General features: G+C 38.8%; 1 protein-coding gene across 1 annotated transcript in view; it reads right to left on the minus strand.

Moving 5' to 3' along the window:
- Positions 1–6,933: 6,933 nt before the first annotated feature.
- Positions 6,934–20,228, minus strand: part of ACTR3 (actin related protein 3) — a 29,329-nt gene continuing 16,034 nt past the window's right edge. Inside the window, exons 3-12 of the mRNA XM_027461497.3 lie at positions 17,394–17,518; positions 16,741–16,851; positions 15,165–15,260; positions 13,613–13,720; positions 11,771–11,914; positions 10,930–11,103; positions 10,292–10,384; positions 9,738–9,863; positions 8,156–8,239; positions 6,934–7,810 (exon numbers count right to left, since the gene is read on the minus strand). Coding sequence (XP_027317298.1) covers positions 7,715–7,810; positions 8,156–8,239; positions 9,738–9,863; positions 10,292–10,384; positions 10,930–11,103; positions 11,771–11,914; positions 13,613–13,720; positions 15,165–15,260; positions 16,741–16,851; positions 17,394–17,518 — 1,157 coding nt within the window. The 3' untranslated portion in view covers positions 6,934–7,714. The remainder of the gene's footprint in view (positions 7,811–8,155; positions 8,240–9,737; positions 9,864–10,291; positions 10,385–10,929; positions 11,104–11,770; positions 11,915–13,612; positions 13,721–15,164; positions 15,261–16,740; positions 16,852–17,393; positions 17,519–20,228) is intronic.

The raw sequence follows: 20,228 nt of genomic DNA on the forward strand, positions 1-20,228 counted from the left end.
ATCTCACCCTAAACCTGTGGTCTTCCCCAAGCAGCACTACATAGAGGACACGCAGAGAGGAACAACCTACAGAACTGACCCATACGGTATCAGCATCCATGTCCAACATCAGGCTTCACAGATAAAATAGCTGATACAAGATAGGAGCAGAGAGAAGATGCATCAATATACATCTCACAGAAAGAGAGGGAAAAATTAGATTTCAGTACATGTGTGGCTCTTTGACCAATTATTGCACAGTGATCTCAAGCAGCATTTAAATTTCTAACTACTCATGGTATTTTCCAGCCACATTAAACAACTGCAGTTGGATCCCTCTGCTCCCACCAGCCCTGTTGGCAGCTGCTGCCCCCAGCCCACACAATACCAGTGTTATTCCCTTGCTTTTCAGTTCAAAGCATCACCCTCTAAAGAGATAACGTAAGAACATACACTGTATTTATTAGTGCCAATGTTGCATTCTGCTCGGACAGGTCTTCCCTATGGTTTCTTTGTAAAAGTCCAAAACCCAGCTGTGATGCAGCACAAGATATAAAAATTACCACCAATTTTGCTGAAACACAGGTAAATGTGCTGTTACCATTGGAGAAATGTAAACGTGTCGGGACCACTGAAGATCTGCAGCACCACTACCTAACCTCTACATTCAATGACTAAGTTAAATGGACCAAAAAAAGGCCAGCATAATCATACTAAAAAGACTCTGAAGGAAGCAAGAACTTACTTTGTTTATATATATATTTATATATATATATACTTAGCATACAGCCAAAAACAAATCCACTGCTACAGGGACACAGGAAAAAAAAATCTACTGCTTTATTTTTTGTAATCAATACAGTATCTTGAGAAAGTCTTTAGACCTCTCTGCTATCTAGGGGAAATGAAGGCGTTAACCCCACATATTCTGAAGCACTATCTTCTGCTATTTAATCATTAATTTTGACCTGTATAGCTCCACAGGGCAAAGACAGTAAGTGAGGAACCTTTTCCCCCCACAGAAGGGAGGGAGAGAAGCAGGAAAGCATTGCAGGTATTTAGGCAGCACCATTTGTGCCTGCAGAAGCGATGTTACCAGAATTTCACAATTCAGAGACTTTGTTGCCCTCCTGGTGCAGCACATCCCTGGAAGAAGGACCTGAAAGACACTCCTGTGTAATCAGCCAGGCTGCATTTTGGGATGTGGTATGGCCAGCATCACATCCCCATAGCATCTCTGCACCCAACTCCATACCTTACCATTCCTCTTTTGGCAACTTTGGGGCCCTGTGGGAAACAGGAGACATGGATGAGATGTGGGCAGTGCCTGCCTTCTTGGCTGCCTTTAAAACAAGGGGAGAGCAATGTTCAGGAAGCAGGCTTCTCTGAGAGAGCGTGGGGGTCAGATGGTGTCTGGGAATCCATGACCAGAGAAACCTTCCTGACAGAAGCATCACCGTAATGGTAAACTTCTGAAAAACACACTTTTTTTAATATACAAACTAACACTCAGGTAAAAGCCTATTTTGCCCAGAAATGCCTAACAATCCACACTGACAAAATTGCTGTGACATCCATGCAGTAAGTATCATCATGTTAGGGTAATATCACCATTATCTACACTTTGTGGGTGACAAGTACAACGCACCAACAGCACCTAGCTACAAGAAAACTATCAAAACTCTCTCACCTTCGCCTGGCTCAGACCCTGTGCATAGGTATATCATCGGGTCCTGCAAAGCCTCAGCATCACCCACAGCACCCTGGGCTGTCTCCTGTGCCCTGCCCATGGCCAGGTGCAGGTTAAATTAATTCAGAGCTGAGTTGCAATGGGAGTACAGCTTCATTGGTAACTCCTTAAATTAGCTTTATATCCTGTGTGCAGTGTCTTCCCCTGTGCTAATCCCCCTCCAGAGGTGCAGGTCCGGCCCTGCCTCCTTGGGTCACTTCTCACCATTTGTCCTGGAGCATCTCACAGGTGTCCAGGCACCCACACCTGCAGGGAGATGCTGGTTTATTGTCTCCAGCAACACTACCAGAATTTCACAATTCAGAGACTTTGTTGCCCTCCTGGTGCAACACTCCAGTCCTCCTTACCTGGGCATCACTAAGGCACCCACCTCCCCCTGAACATTTTCCATCAGTCTCCCTCCTAAAATGCTTTCCTGGCTGCGCTGGTGCTGGATTTCTTGTGGGAAGGTGCCCTCCTGTGGCTAAGCGTGAAACCCTCACTGCTTTGCCTCAGAACTGTCAGCCAAAGCCACCTCAGTGAAATATCGAGGTGGGATATTATTATATTAATAAGCAAGGCTCTAAGCACAGCCTCCCCGCGATAAGGCCGACCGCCCACCACCCGCCTCCAGCCCTCCTTTCGGCCACAAATCAGAATTAAAAAGGCCTGATCCTCACATCTTCATTATGTTTTGACTTCCTCCTAGTTTTACAGGGACACTTGGTAGGCGTCACCTGCTGTTATTCCCTAGGGACAGCCCTTGCTGCTTGTCACTGTTCTTGAGGCCTGGCTGAACCCCAGGGCCTAGAGGCAGGAGCAGAGGCCCCGGGCAGGTTGGCACCCACATAAGGGAGCTCTGAGGTCCTAAGCCAGAGCAGAACAAGGCCCAGCAGCCCCCCACAGAAAGAAATAAAAAATTGGAACAACTTCAAGAAGATGCTATGAGGTTTTACCCTGAAACAGAGTAAATGCCCATGAAACCGTGTCTTCTCACCTTGGAGAACTGAAAAATGCCTCTTCTGCACTGGTTTGTCTTTCAAACACCACGCTTTTACTGGTATTTCTTTCAGCTCACGAAACCAAGAAAAGTTTCATTACTCGACTCTTTTCTAAACAGTATTGGTGTCACTTGTTCTACACTATGCCATACATACTGGAGTTGGAGTCAATGATCCCTGCAGCTCCCTTTCAACGCAGGCCTTTCTACGATTCTGTGATTTTTGGTTCCCATAAACTCGCTGCTCCAAACCACAGAGAAACACTGGGGCAAAACACAGGGCACCCCTTATACTTCTTATATCTGCACCTATTTTGGGTCAGCCCGTCCTTTCCCTTTAGTTATTATGTTTCTGATAAAAAAATGTCAAGATTAGAGGCATCTGCAAAACCCAGGAAGCAGCGAGCTGTCCTGGATGACCCAGCTCCTGCTCAAAACCAGGAAGCCAGAGGCATAGGCCAGAACAGGGAAGGGGACCTGCATGCAGTGCTGATTATTCAAACTCTGTCAAAAGTTAAATCAGAAGTGAAATCTGGACTACAGAATCACCACCCTACATCTTTTGCTTCTTCAGGAGAGGGAAAAAATATTTAAGTGATGACACATTTCCCAGTTTTACTGCCACAAGGGTTTGGCAAACAAATGTTCAGCCTGCCCAAACAACAAAACGGCTACCAGCTAGCAAACTTAAAAAGCACTTTGCTATCAGCCAGCAGCAATGGCACAAGCAACCCTGTGCCCAGCAGGCACCTGTGGTCAGCTCCCAGTAACACATCATTTGGCTGAACCATGCCTTATGTGTGGGTGACATAGTGAGAGGAAGGACATTTTGGTCCAAATATCTTTGTTTCCATGGATACTTAAGATACAAATTTAATGAAATCTTTCATGTGACCAAGGATTTCAGAAGAAAAATTCTCATAAAATGAGATGAGCCTGAAGTGATATGGTAGTGACCTCTGATTTACTTTAAGTTGAGCTACATGAAAATAAAAGCTTTTGACACACAGAGCCAATTAAACCTAGGGTTCTTGTTTTCCTGGGGGAATAAATCAAACTCACAGAAGTTAGAAAAGCCAGCCAGGTTCAGACAGGCCAATATTCAAGCTTTCAGTGTTCCTGGGACTCTTCCATGCATAAATACCCTGGCTGCTGGTCACTAAGACAATAAAATTATGATTTGTCTTTATGATGCACTGTAAACACGAATCCTGTTAAACTCTCCACTATACAGCAAGCATGACCCACATTTGCTGCCTCGTATTTCTTCTCTGATCCATTCAGCTGTGTGCATTTTGGTCACTCGCTGCGCCAGCAGTACCCCTGCCTGAGGGGCTACACCGGGAGGTGGAGGTGAGAGCTGAGCTACCTGCTAATTACCAGCACAACAGGACTTTGAAACCAAGAAAAAAAAAAAAAAAAAAGAGCTTAATTTGTACAGGGGTGCAAATTTTTAATTGCCTTTTTATGTAACCTCTCCTGACAACAAGTTTTAGAAGAAAAACATCATTTTTGTTTTTTTTTTTAAACACCTGCCTTTGCAATTAATCTTTTGGATGCTTTATATTCAAGCATCAGAACAGCACAGAACAGCACCAGCGGGTACAATTAAAAAGCAGAGGGTTTTCTGGTATCACCTTGGCAAGGCATGTTTTATGTGTGCAGCACCAAAATGGCAGCCTGGACTTGGATCCAGCTTTATAGGCACAGAGGAGTGATGTAAGCCATTTCCCAAGTTATCCCCAACATAGAAGACTATAATTGAATATTACACCTGGGTGTTTAAGTTTTCATGACTCTCTGTTCAATCCGAGTCATTAATGAGAGTTGCTCATGGTTTTCTAGTTCCCCAGTGCACAAGAAGGTAGCAATGCCTCCATACCTTCTCCATGATCTCTAGGGTATAAAAAATACAAAATACATTATGAAAGTCTCTCACTTGTTTCATTTTATGGTAACCTTAACATTATTTTCAACTACAGCTACAAGAAAATGCATTGTATAAGGACAAGAGTGCTTCCCCCTCCTTTCTCTTCCACAAGTGACTAAACAAGCTTGGAGCATCTCTCTTGAAGCGAAGCGAAGATGAACACACATTGGGGTGTCCCACCTGAGAGGCACGCAGCACATGGGCTGAACAACTGCGCTTGGACACACACGGTACCTGCTCCCTGGGAGCTGAGGTCCGTCAGCCACAGCAAAGTGATGCTGAGACCATGCAGCTTCTTGTCGGAGCACGGGATCTACCTCTGTGCCAAGGATCCAGAGCTTGGCAGGGGCTGCCCAAAGCCACGCTGTCCTGCACCGCTCCAGCAGTTTTCATTCACTGCAGGCAGGAGGCATCCCTCAGATTAGGAAAAGATTACTCCTGCACGTATCAAACCCATGATTAAGAACTCAGTAGTACCTGTAGCAGTACCCTTATTGGAAAAAACAGCTGTAAGGCAAAAATCCACCCATTTTACACTTGGCAGCAACTCCTGCTCTAAGCCTGACAGCTTCCAGGCTCAAATGTCAATTCTCTCCTGTCAACGAGCTCCCATATGATCTGGCTTGTTTCCTTAACAGAAGTGCTGTTTGTCAATGCTGTTATTATTGAGTCAGACACGAAATCCAGCTCTAGAGTGCTCCCTGCCACTGGGGAGCAGGCATTCCTGAAATCCCAGCCCAAGAGAACTGCCTGACAGTGTCAGGCTGCAAGTCACCATCCCCTTCTGGGGCAGCCTGGTCTCTCGTTTCCCCCCTCCCCTCTCCTGCAAGAGCCTAGCTTCCAAAGCACACTACAGAATTGCCTTCTCCTTGTGACCAGTCATGTCCAAATTCCAAGCTGCAGGCATCCCCCAAGGACCGGTTCAGTTCTGCAGCCCAGCATGCGTGGAGCTCCCTGAAGTACCCAGATGTGCTCTGCCACCAGCAGGGAAGACCTGCAGCAGCCAGCACAGCACTGACAGAACCAGTAGCTAGGCTTGGCATGAAGGTTTTGTTCTCCAGTGCACGGGTAGCACACCTGCATGAAGGCATGCAAGTGGCACCTCTTCTCTTCCAGCGTAACTCAGTGTGGTCCAGTTGTCAGTCATGTTGGTTTCCAGCCACAAAATACAGGGCCCCCACATACACACCCGTGGGAATTACTGGAGGAGACTGTTCCCCTACCTGCCAAGATTGCCAGGCAACTTTACCCATATATAAAGAGGAATCTATGTGTCTGTGTTTCAGGAATAAATCTTCAAAGTAAATTTGTTTCCCTGAAAATTGGGTCTGTCTTCAGGCCATTGCCGTGTATCAGGAAATCCAATCACTAAAGCATGATACAGTTGAACTAGATGACTGTTGGGAAAGCACAGCTTAAATTAATCTCTATTTTACATATATTTGTCTGTGTGTCTTACCATATGAATTAGTCAGCAGTTACTCAAAAGGTCACTATATGACAACCTTTCAAAGCCAGGTATACAAAATTTGTATCATTGATCAGGAGAGGTTAATAATAGCTTTGTAATACCATTATTTAACTTTTTTTTCCTGTTTGCACCAAGGTTCTATTCCAGTACGTCAAGTTTTGTAATGTTTACTGTAAAAATAGCTTTCCAGCTTTCCATATATAGCTTTGTTTTGGAGGCTCGTTTATCATGCTCTGAAGTAACTGAAGGCTCTGGCAACTGAAGAGCTTCTCTCTAAAAAGCGAACTTGAGGAATAATGAATTCTGTAGAAGAAACCAAGAGATCTCCCTCTTGTGGTCTTCTACATGAACAGTCTTAACTACATTTGTGAGTTCGGAAGTGTCTGAATCAGAGTTTTCTATCATCAAGTATTAATAGAAATTGCAAATATGAAGCTTTCTTCCTAGAAAGAATGAGAAAGAGATCGTTTTCACTTCACTTTTTATCTACATGGTATTTTCTTGCAGAAAAACCAGAGATTTAAAACGCAGAGCTGTCTCCTGTATGCCACCACTTGAAAGAAAATGGGAAAAAAAAATCAGTTACAGAATGAAGTAGATGAACAAACCTAACAATGCAGATGGATGTTAGGTTTATATAGATCAGTGCTATCTAGATGAACATATAAACTGTAGTTCTAAGAAGCTCACACTTCAGCTTACACAATGCACATAGTGATCTCTATCTTACAAGCCAATCTTACTCATTAAAAACAACAGCGGATATGTAGGAACCCATGCTCACAACTTCCCATGTAATGATATGAACAAGTCTGACACAAACATAAAAAGAAATTTTGTGCCTTTATTGGAATGGTGTTAGGCTTTAAATACACCAATTTTGATAACCTGATTATTTGGTTTTAATTAGAAATGACACTACAGAACTGCAATACTGGTCCAACAGTCTTGTCTTTTTTTTTTTTTTTTAAAGCAAGAGATAGAATGAAAATGCACCGAGTAATCAGAAAGCACTAGCAGGCATCAGTTAATCCAAGATACTAGCTTCTTAGTTCCAAAAGCACTCGCATCGTGTGGAACAGGATTTAGACTGGTCATGATTTTCAAGAACTAGTTGCATGAGTCTTAATGACTTTTCTTTAATTTACTTTAAAGATGGTCACTGGTAATTTTTCTCAAATATTACAGTTTCTTTAATTCATATTTTTCCTCAAAGTATAAAAAAAGTAAGAAATATAAACAAGCTCCTGCGTTGTACCCATAAAAGGGTACAACTGAAGCATTAGAGAGCTGACTATCTACACACCGTCAAATCCCACCAAATCTTGGATAATTCTTTAATATACAAAATATCAGGGCACAGAAAGAACTAAAACCCACTTTGTTTGTTACGCACAAGTCAAATAATCTAAAGAAAAAACGTGATCATTTTGGCTTTCCACTACATCCGCATGTTCAGACACTTAAAGTAATCCTGTTTAATTGCGTTTGGTCTTTTTCTTATTGTCAAGGCATGTTTGTTATCTTAATACCAGCCATCAGACAAACGAGTGATCAGAAAAACTCCTCCCCACCTCCCTATCCCTGACCCCTGCAAGGTCAGCTTTAAGACATGACTCCAAACACTGGGTTGTGACGACAGATGCTAGGACCAATTTCTTCATAATCTTTTTTGGTATGGCATACTTGGTAGAATTCAGGCTGTAAAGAGGAAGAGAAACAATAGTCAACAACACTATAATTTACATAGCAAGTGGGAAAAAGCAAATACAGATGATTTGGAAGACCTAAAGTAAGTACTATTCATCACATCAAACCAAAATGTACTATAAAAAAAAAAAAAACAAAACACAGAAGTAATTCAGCTTTCATTTGCTCTTTTAGAATTTCCAAATCCAATACAAAAGCTTTGAGGGAGAGTGTAGTGTTTCTTACCTAAAAACTATCAGAAATCCCCCAATTGCATTCGATATGAACTACATGGTAGATGAGAAACCCAAAAACATACCCAGGACTAAAACATGTTTAGCTTTATAGCTAACTTACTGTGGAAGCCAGCATTGATCCTCCAAACCAAACAGCGTATCTTTGCATATGGTGTGTAATGACTTGTACATCAATGGGCTTAGGCTATAAAATAATTTAAAAAAAAAAAAAGGAATATATTAACATTTAAATGATTTTTTTTTTTAACTAACAGAAGCAAAAGACTATATTCCAAGCTTACTAATCACAAAATAGTTTTTCTGAAATGGTTGGTATGTAAACATACAATTATACTATCAGATTTTCATTTGTACAACCCAGACTAAGAAATAAGTGTTTGTTTATTAGCAAGAGCTATCTACTTTTCAGATATTTTAAGGTATTTGCATTCATGCCAATTTTCTCAACAGCTCCACCACCCTCGTTCCTCTCACATTACCCACCTTCAATTTTCTGTTTAATTTCCTTCAGGGAATAGCTATGCAATTGCAAGAATAGATCCGTACTACTTATCCCTTTCCAAAGAAGGCTTCTGAAACTTAGTTTTTAAATTTCATGTCATTATTTTAACAAAGCATTAGTTGCAGATCGATCAAAAATTTAGCTATGATCAATGCACAGCTGTGCTTTTCCAACCTATAACATAAAGGTCTGTCTCACAAAGAGAACTGAGAATAAACTGAGTTACTTGAGCTAAGGAACTGTTTATAACAAACTTCAGAGTTGCCTCCATGGCATATTACGAAAAAGCACTTTTTTTTTTTAAGTACTGTTTGAGCTTGTCTAGCTACATTACTACTAAAAATTAAGTGAGAAAATCACTTCATTATTGACTTAAAAAATATTCTAACCTGCTAATATCTTTTATGTATTCAGAGTCAACAGAAAAAAATGCAAAAATAAGATCAGAGGTAAGAAGTAGAATGCATGTAAACTAAGGAACATGCAGTTCAGTGAGAATATTAATTCAGAGTATCATAGGATAATTCAGATGGGAACAGAACTCAATGGCTCTAGTGCAATCTCCTGGAGGTCAAAGGAAATTATTCAGAATTTTATCCAACAATCTTCAAAGGACAGTGACCACACAACCTCTCTGTGCAGTTACCCATCCAACACCCAATTATCCCCAAGGAGATTTTCCTTAAATCCAAGCTCATATGCTGCTGTCCTTTACATGGTCATCATGCAGCACTATCACGGGCCTGGTTGCACCTTGATAACCTCCACACAGGTTCCAAGGGGGCTGCTATTAGGACCCCACAAAGATTTGACTTCTCCAAATAAGCCACTTCTTTCAGCTTTTTCTAAAGGGCAAATGCTCTATTCCTTTGGCTACTACTGCTACTAGTGGCTTTGCACTGAGCCTGTGCCACACCTTTCAGTGTCTTTATGAAATACAAAACACTGTTTTGAAATACAAAACAGTACTGTAGCTTCCTACAATGTTATACAAATGGCCCCCAGAAACAGTCTTTAACTCTCTACAACATATATAATCTCTGAAAAGCCTGTAGAAGAACCTTAAATGAAGGTGAGAAAATTTCAAACAATACTGTTGTTCCAGTATGTTATTTTTGCATTTTCCAGGTAACAAGGGATAGAAAGCTGCTAGTTAAATGCATTGGCTACAAGAACTAACCTTCAGTCTGCCACCACTAAGTTCTTCACTAAGTTTCAGTCTTGCATCAACTGTCCTCTTCAAGTCTCGCTGCAAACGGCGACCAAAGTCCCTGAACATGGTTGAACCTCCAGAGAGGACAATATTCTGTTTAAGGAAATAAAAAAAATAAAGGTGAAGACCTACAGTTAATTTTTTTTTAAACACAGTTAACAGGTATGCTTTTACCCTGTTTTAAGTTGTTTAACACTTATACACGACAGAATATGAATACAAAGAGGCTGTGATATTAAAACTGCCTATGCTTTAAAATCCATTTATATCTTAGTGTGTCTCACTTCTTTCACTTAAATTTACACTTCCCTTATTTCTTTCCTTTACATATAACTTTTCAGAATGGGATGTCTCATTACTCAAAAGTAAATATAAAGCCTTCTGCATGTTAGACACTCTTCCAGAAATGGTTTCTGCTTTTGAAATTGCTTTTTTTTTTCCAAACCAAGTTGCCAATACATATTTCAATATAAACCACAATCCTTCTAAAACAAGTATTAAAAAACATTTTAGCTACATACCTTATAGAGAGGACGCCTAACATCAATGGGACAATTCTGAATAACTTCATCTACTACTTCTGAGATTGGTTGTGTAAAGTCAGGATTAGCAAACTACAAGCAAGAATAAAAAAAACAGTTAAGTCAACACGCAGGACCATATGCTGCAAAGAAAAAGGGGCTAAAAATAGAAAGGGGAAAATAAAGAACCATCCCATTATACTAGGGATACAGTGAAAGTGAAAAGGCTAATGGAATATATTCCTTAGCTATATTTACTGCCATTTATAAAAGTTTTGAAAGAACCATAAACCTAAACTATCTATTTTGCTATTCTCCTGTACAGCTTTTGTTAACCACAACGGGTCAAAGAATACATGACCTTCTCAGATGCTGAGAGCTGAAGCAAAACACCCTAACATGAAACAAAAGCTTTCACAGGAGAACATGGAGAGGAATTCAAGGAAAAGAAAAACAAAGATTTATTTCCAGTTAATTTTTCCCTACACTGGAAAGAGAACTTAAAATAGCTGATACCAATTTACCAATGCAGAATTCTTAGTTGGAATTACCACTTCAATAATTTACAAATACTACTTGTAGGACACCATCTAAAACGCACCTAAAACAAAAGGTGAAGACAATTCAAATCAACTTACCTCAGGATGGAAGAAAATCTCTGGCCCCAGGAATCTCTCATAACCAACATCTATGGTAAATTCTTTCTTTGAGATAGCATTAATTCCAGTATACTGTTTAATCCACTTTGTACCATCTGTGTCATACTTGTTAAACTCTTTTACTAAGTCAGGGCAAACATAACTAAAACGTTCCTGAAAATTAAATATATATAGTTGTAAGTATCTTGTTAAGTAGAGCAGAAAACATGGTATCAACTTTGTAAAAGTATAGTTATTTGAACCTTTAAGAATAAGAGTTTGAAACTAGCAAATAATCTTCCTCAAAAACAGCTGAATTGATGTTTACTGCATACAGTAATAGCTCTGCTACTAGAAATCATTTCTGTGCAGCACTGAAAGCAGCACATCTTGCTGGGTTAAATTACTTTTCTTCTGTTTTTCCCTCTAAACTTCTATAGCAATGAGAAATGAGTTCTAAAGTATACTGAAGAACTGCCATAGAAACACTGTTAAAGCATACTTTAAGCTGAATGTCTTTCAAAATAGCTCTGTACTATAAAAAAATATATCAACATTCTTTCTGAATGAGTGATTACAGCTCTTTACATTACACATCCCACCAAGAACATTTTCTACTAAAATAATAAAGGGGAGGGACAAGTGAAAATTGAAATTCTAGGCCAAAGTGCGGACAACCCAACAATACATCTTAAATGCAATGTATTTAATGCTTAGACATTTTAATATTTACAAACAGAGCAACATTATTTAGAAGGCAATGACTGAGATAATTTATTTTTTAAAATGTATATTGAACTCTGTTCTTAAACAACCCGAACATTTACAATGTTCACATTACCTTCACTGCTTTAGCTGTTTCCAAGGATTGTTCGGGAGGAATTCCTACTTCTCGTTCTCTCAGCAGCTGCTGAATGAAGTATGTTATATCTCGCCCTGCAATTGGAATGTGTTTGATACAGCTGCCAATCACGTATCCTTCAGCCTATAAATAAAAATGAAAGAAAGACATTTACAAGAATTCAACAAAGCTTAGAATGGAGACAGAAAGAGAGTCTAAACACCAATTCACTACCTGTGATTGCAAAACTGAAGCATTTTAAGACCAGCTCTTAATTACCAGAAGTACACTTCTTCAGTTGCACTATTTTACTTTTGCAGTGTTTTGCTTTGTGTTTGATTCCCAATTACTACAAGGTTAGGAGGAACAGGAAGGCCACTAACATATAAGGCAGACAGTTGCTATACTCACTATTCTTTGGCCTTCATTCTCTCTTTAAAATGAGGTTACTCTTACCAAGAAGATCAAGGTACCTTGTACTGTACAACATTTTAAAATAAACGATTTGACTCTACAGTCACAGCCATGTTACAATCCACATGAACCAAAATTAATTTTCTGAAAGCAGGGAGAAAATGGATCATTTAAGCACATTAACTGAGATGGCTTAGAAAGTGAGGCTGGGATACATTCATCCATCAGTCTACCCTTACAAGTCATATTCATACTGGGGGACAGTATTGGGGCATTTAAAATATCTGGTCTAAATGCAGAAACCAAAAACATTAAAAAAAAAAAAAGCACAAGACATGAAACCATTTTAAAAAGCAATTTGCACTACTAAGTGCAATTAGAAAATAGCTTAGCTAAACAAGGTTTGAAATCCCAACTGTTTTGACAAGCCTTATTAAAAATATGCCATCTCATGAACAGTCAGAACAAATAATTGCCACTATATTCCACAAAGATTAATAAGAAATTTCTACATTACAGCATAGTTTTGTTCATAAACAACGCTACTGTCTGGTATAACCAATAAAGTAACACCTGAGGTTAGTGTGGCAGGATAAAGCTACTGTCTGGTATAACCAATAAAGTAACACCTGAGGTTAGTGTGGCAGGATAAAGCTTTATACAGATTTTGGTCTGTAAAAATTGTAATCTAAATTTTTTCAAGAAAAAGTTATGGTGCCTAGACATACATTTATTTCCTCAATGGGAAAGGGGCAGAGCCATGTTAGCTGCCATTTGAAATAAAGAACACTAGTGAATGCTCCAATTTTAAGTACATAGCTTTGTAAAAGGAAATACATGCCCACTGTGAAAATAGCAATTTGACAGTTAAGAAACTGTAGTTATAAGCGTTAATTATTTAAAAAAATATATGATCATACCAGTTTTTGCTTTTAAAAATCATATAAGGGAACAGATATTCAACATTAAGTAACCTTTGATTTTTAGTCAGGTTGGAACTTCTGTTTTTGCTTGCATCACTGATGCACTAGTGTACTAGTGGACATTAAGCACAAATTGAGAAAAAACCTGTAAACGATGCTGCATCTGCCCTTAAATATTTTGCATCATTTTCTAGCAACACAAACTGGAAATATAATAAAGCCATAAAATTTCACTGATCACTTCGCATGGCCTTGCAAATCTTCATTTAGGGTAAATCTTTGAAAGACAATATGCCCTGACAAACTCAGGGTGCAGAAAAGTTCTTCCAAAAGTTTCTGCACTAGCAAATAAACAAAATGCCCCACACCTATCAACCTGGCAATTATCTGACATTTTTGAAGAATCCTAGCTATACTTCAGTCTGCATGAATGAAGACTTCAGAGAAGCTGCAGGACAAACTGTTCTCCAGGTAAGTTGTTTCTATGGCTTTGATGTACACTTACCACAGGAATGACATGAGTGACACCATCGCCACTGTCTATGACTGTGCCGGTCAGCGTCCGTTCTCCTACTTGTCTTGACGTCCAAGATGCAGCTAAGGCAAGGACAGCCTTGTAAAAGAATACAAATGAAAGACTCATCTTAATAATTTGTCATAATAAATCCATTGCAAATCCCACCTTCCACTACTACTTCCAACAAAACAGTACCATGCACAATACATTCCATTTATTACACAAATGTCCTAGCAACAGAAAGGAAGATTTCCTGTGCTGTAAGCAAAGATAGTAAGACCACTGGAGCTTACTAGCATTCAGTCTACTTCTATAAACAAGCACCAGTTTTACAGGCTAAGGAGAGCATCACAAAATGACAGGGCCATAAAATCCATTATTTCCATTAGATGAGTATACAACTACTGCAATTTTTACCCAATCCAAATCTTTAGCATCTAAGCATTCTCTCAACAGTAGAAATAAAATTGAATTGCAAGCTGAATATGATAAATTGAGAGCAACATATTACAGGGAAGACCAACACAAAGTTTTATGAAGGAACCAGGGTTAAAAACTTTCATACTGAAGATGAAAGGGTATTTGTCTTTTTCTACACAATGGGAGGCAAAAAAAGGACATTGTCAAAAATGTGGTATTTCTCGCAGTTACTTTATTATTATAGCCTGGTAAACCGGTTGGGAGAAAAGTAAATTCACAAGCCATCTTGCAAAGTAATCAGAGATTTTTCCCTGAAGGAATCATAAAAGAACGATGGGTCTGAGTTTGCAGAGGGAAGAACCAAATAAAAACTTGAAAAATTGAGGGCATCTTCTAGTGAGCTCCTGCTAAACAGCATTCTAGATATTTTAAAATGTTTTATTAAGTAGTACTTTCACCTTATCTCCAAGTTACAAATTTCCAGTGGAAATGTGATTCTGTGCTATTTCAGAAGTTATGAACAGAAGTCATCAAGAAGTACGTCATGCTCTCAAAACTGAAGTCCAGTGGAACAAAATAAGTGTCTCCTTATGCTAAAATAACTTTATCTACATGTAAACAAGAAAAACCTTTGTCTTAAATCGTGCTTACAAAAAAAGTTTCATTAGTCTGCTTCATTTTTTTTTCTCCACTATTGACAGAAATATCCTCTTAAAAGCTGCTAATGAAAAGAAACTTGTGGTCATTTATGGCACAGAAACTGATTTGATAATATGCATACCCAAGAGTTTACAAACAAAAAAGGCTGCATAAATGCAGTTTTTGCCTTCTGATGCTTGCTAAGCATGTTCAAATAAACATCCTTTTTGCTACTTCATATTAAGAGTAGTATAGTTCTTGGCCTACTACCACAATTATCACAATTTTTGTTTATGATGCAGCAAGATTTTATACTGTCTAGTGCCATTCTGTACCCAGACAGGAGGAACATATCTAGACAGACATCTAGCAGTGGAACTAGTGATGTAGAGTACATAAAAGTATTCCAAGCATCACTCATACAATTTTCCTCAGTGAATTTGTGAACCGTAGCCCTAACTTTCAATAGTCCTGCTCTTACCTGAACAGCAATATATAGCCCTGGAACATTGAAAGATTCAAACATGATTTCAGCAGTGTATTCTCTATTTTCTGGAGTATTTAATGGAGGCTCAGTCTGTGGGACAAAAAAGAAAAAATTTTATTTACACTGAAATCAAACACGTCTTTCAAAAACCACCTGTAAGTACATTTTGAAAGACGAGCCATTCAACAACAATAGCATGTAAAAATAGTAAGGTGCAAATGGTCCTATTAGATGCCAATGGTGTAATGAAGAAAACTCCCCTGACAATAATAGAATTTTTGCAAATCACACTGCAAAAGCACGATCTGAGTGAAAACACAAAAAAGTTTATGTCTAAAGTTTAGACATTAGAATAATTACTGTTTAAGCATTCACATCAATAGTCCCTTCTGTGGCTTGGTCGGCTCGTTTATAACTTTTCTTTCACAAAGAATCAAGGACTATCAACCTAAACACGTCAATATCTACATTTTACCACATGAAGCACAGCAATTAAGAAAAAACAATTCATTGAACAAATTTTTCTTCAAGAAGCAATCATTATAAAACAAGAGTATACACGATCAGCTGTAGAAACGCACTTAACAGAGTAACTAGCAACTGTGTACGATACTATAACAGCACACTGTAAGTTTCATAAAAGTACTATGCATACTATTAAATCTCTCCTTTAAGAATGCATTTTGAGTTGTGGCATGGGGTATTTCAGAAGTATCTATCTTTTATTGCATTAACCATGTAAGAGTAAAGACAAGAAGGAGTCTGACTTAATGAATATGATACAAGAAGTCATGGAGACAAACAGCAACATGGGAAAGCCCAATTATTTATTCATAGGGAAAAAAAAAGAGTAGCATGAGGGTTGGTAAAACAGTGGAAGAGGTGCCCAATTGGCATCTCTACCCTTGGAGATATTCGAAGCTTGGCTGGACAGTCCTAAGCAACCAGATCCAATTACACCTGCTTCAAGGACATGGTTGCATTAGATGGCCTTTAACAACGATGGCCAACACGAAATTCCAAATTGCTCTATAAAATCCACACAAACATATTGCTTATTTTGATGGCTTTAAAGGAAATGCAAAGGAATAGCAGAGTCTTCAGAATAACCTTTGATCCCAATTCAAATTCAATACATCCAAATATGACAATCAATCCTTCTGAATTCCACACAGAAAAGAGACAGAAGTTCTACTCTCTAGACATACCATATTGGTGACAGTACTGTAAAAACAAAACAGATGCAATTTCACCAAGTCAAAACACACGGGTACTATTCTGCCTCAAATTTAAACATCATTATTGAACTTAGTGGATAAGTAATAAAAGACGAAGGAGGCAGAGGTGCACTGGGTAGAATTCAGAAGGGAAAAAATGCTGCAGTTCAGACACTGGCTTTTAACGTCTTTAGGAAATTAAAGAACTTGGATGTGATAAACAAAGCCAGGAAAGCGTCATAGAAATTGTATTCACTTTAGTTTTCAAGTTAAGCATATTCATATTTAAGAATTATTCCATGAACCAGCATAAAATTATTATTAGTCATATACTACTTCATAGTTTTACTTACCAAAAGAAAATAATGATCCTCAGGTTCTGCCCTTAGATACTTAAAGATTACTTGCTCCATAAACCTCTCCATCAGGTCCCAGTCTTCAACTATACCATGGCGGATGGGCCACTGTTATAGAAAATGTAAAAACAATAATAATAATAATTATTATAATAAAATAATCTGTTTTCAATGGTGGTAGAAGCATATGATCTACATTTGAAAACTTTGCATCAGGTTTTCCCTGTCCCAACCTGACACCTATTCAAAATTCTGACCTTGAACAGTAAACAACACATTAAGCATTCCTCATTAGCAGAGAACAATGGTACTAGGATAAACCAGAGGATCCCCCTAGGCCAGTATCCTGATTCTGAAGAGGCTGATGGAAGATACCAAGGAAGAAGAAATAATGTCCTACCTCCCCTTACCACTCTCCCAGCTCCTCTTCATTTAAAAAGAAGCATGTATTCACTTTTTTTTTTTCCAAAATTCCCAAAGGCTCCCAAAGATCAGCAAAATTTATACGATACCAAACCTTATCTTCCATTAAAATGGTTAATAAGAAAAAAATAAGATTAGCCATCTAAGAAACATTCATAAGTTATTTACCAGGTACCTGATTTTTTTCCTAAAGAACAGTGGAAAATTAGTTTAAATGTCTCTGATACCTTGGTTGCATAAGTTGGTTTTTCTATTGCTTCATCCCCGATAAAGAAGTCTAAATCATCAACACCTTTCAAGACCCTCCTCTGTGCTTGATCCACCACTTTTGCTGATTCTTTGATAGCAATACCTTTAACAAAGAACATAAACAATGCTGTAGGTTATATGTCCCACACTTCAAAAGAAACAAAAGGAAACCCCACATTCAGAAATAGGAAAACACCAACTGTATTCATCCTTCAGTTCAGGCATAAACACAGAAAACCTAAATAAAACAAAGAATTTGAGTTCCCATGACGGACAGAACTAGGCTTCACACAGTAACACAATAGGGATCTAAACGCAGATTTAATTTTTGGGTGCTCAACATGCAATCAGGGAGATTAAATACTAGAAGAATCAGTCTGATAGGGTATCCCTAAAGATCTCATTTTGTTCAACAAGTGGCCTAAGTTTCTCCACAGTCAGCTGTTAACACCCAAAAGAAAGGAATGCAGTGGTAGGAGTTGTGCAAAGAGCAAGACAGAAGACACATTGCTATTACATAAATCAGTATTTCATTTCACTTGCTCCAATTTGATTTCTGGACGTATTATGAAAATGAGATACAGTACACACAAAAGGAACTGAAAAGCAACTTAAAAACACAAATGCAGAAATGCACAAAAAGGAAGGATAGGCCATAAGACAGAGTAAAAAAAAGAAAGTTGGAAGATAATAAAAGGAATATTTTGAAACAAAAAAAAATAGGAATTTATATGGCTGTATCATGCATCTTTAGACACTTTAAAACAGATTTTCGTAGTCTTTAATTTCTTCCTTTTAATCCTATTCCTATCTTATCATTAAGAACAGGATGGAGAGTTTCACTTAAGACTATAAATCTCTCCCTTGCTTCAAGGAATAACTGGCAAAAGTTAAGAGCTTTTATCTTGGTAATTTATTCCTTCCAGGATAATTACTCCTCATAAATAAAGAAAAACTTAGAGAAATACTAGCTAAGGCTAAACAAAGGATCCAGGAAAGATGGATCAGCGATGAGATGTCACAGGAACACAGATGTTCCCTCCCCTCCTCTTTTGCATCAGCCCCCAGGCTACCAGGGTTACAGTGCCAGCAAACAAAAAAACATCAGGTTTTGAGTCTTCCTGATTGCCTTAAAACACTCGCCTTTAAACAAGTGGAAAATTTCATATAAAAAATAAGTATTAATATCAGGCTCTATTATTCAAAGGCTGCGAACCAAAAGCATGCTTCAATACAGAATTATGTCATTAATCCTCACCTTCAGCTAGGAAGTGCTCTTTGCTCACAACCAAGAGAAATGTCATGAAAACAGCTGCTGCAGCCTCAAGGCTGCAGGGCAAGGGGCTGCACAGCCACAGGGCTTGGACATGTACAGCATGCTAGGCTAAAGCACCACCAGCTCAGCAGTGGCCCCATCCTTCTCCCTTCTCTTCCCATAAACAGCAACAGAAGAGCTGCGCAGCCACAGAAACTAAGAAGTGTTGTGAAAGACTGAACAGAGTAAGGCAGAAGATATTATTTTGAGCTCTTCAAGAGGAAAACTGAATCATACCACAACTTCTGTAGCGGCTTACAGGAGGGGAGAGGAAGCAAAAGGCTAGAAGCCAAAAAGCAGAGAGGTAGGTAAGAAGCAGAAGCTGAAGCTGAGCGGAAGGAGATGTTGCAAGGCCAGTGCTCGCTGCAAATGAGAAGAAGCATCTTGCCAAATACTTTTCAGGTCAGCAACACAGCTTGCAGACTTCGGGGAAGTTTTGCCGTCCAGATGTGTGTTATCACCACGACATTTCGAGTGAGACACCAGCACTTGCCACAGCAGTCAGAAACCTTTGAGTCCAAGTGGCTGAATGCTGCTGTAAGCCGCCAGCGAGACGAGAGCTCTGCACACACTGCTGGCGGTCAGCGCTCGTGGCCAACATCAGAAACAGGGAGAAGGAAACAAGCAGAATGAAGAACTACAGCCCCAACACACAAACGGGAACATTCATCTTGCTAAAACCAGAGCTCGGCTACCACGGTGCTGAAGATGGGCAGCGCTCCAGCAGTATCACAGGGCTTTGGCTTTGGTTTGCTTGGCACAAGAATAAGAGCTTTTAGGAAAAAAAAAATAAATCAATTTTTCTGCTTAACCACTCCCATGGCCTTTTTTCCTCTTTTAAAAGCAAGTAAAAGGTCATCTAATATGTAAATTATCATAGATATTTTGAAACAGATAAATCTGGAGAACTACTGGGTTACAGAAATAGACTCCTATCTTAATATACTGTAGGAAAGCAGGATTGAGTGAATGAAAAATCAAGCAATGATCAGCTGGCAGAAGAAGATGAGAAAACCAAGTAAGTCTCTTCAAAGAACTAACCCAACATAATTTCATTTCACTTTTCACGCGAACATTTGTCATCTCTACAGAAGCCAGAATTAAGCCAGGACAACAATATAAAAGAGTGAGAGATAAAAATTTGTTAATCCTAGGAGTGAGTAAGATAAGCAGAAAGTGAACCAGGGAGAAGGAATGCTGCTCCAACCTGTTCCTCAGCAAACCTTTTTTTTTTTTTTTTTTAAAAGAAACTTCGAATTGACAAATGCAACAGTTATTCCCAGAAATCAAAATGAGAAACCGAAATATTTCTTAACTGTGAATATTATGAAAAAATACAGAACTCCTTGAAAAGACCCACAGTTTTTTTTAGTAAGATATTACTTCGAAACTAACTACTACCATAATCTGTTTTCAGTTTCAACTGTAGGAGAATTTAGTCTGAAGTGCCTCTTTTAAATACATCCTATATGAAAAGCTATCAAGAAATCCCATATTC

Source organism: Anas platyrhynchos, chromosome 7, assembly GCF_047663525.1.
Source record: "Anas platyrhynchos isolate ZD024472 breed Pekin duck chromosome 7, IASCAAS_PekinDuck_T2T, whole genome shotgun sequence".
Taxonomy (NCBI): Eukaryota; Metazoa; Chordata; class Aves; order Anseriformes; family Anatidae; genus Anas; species Anas platyrhynchos.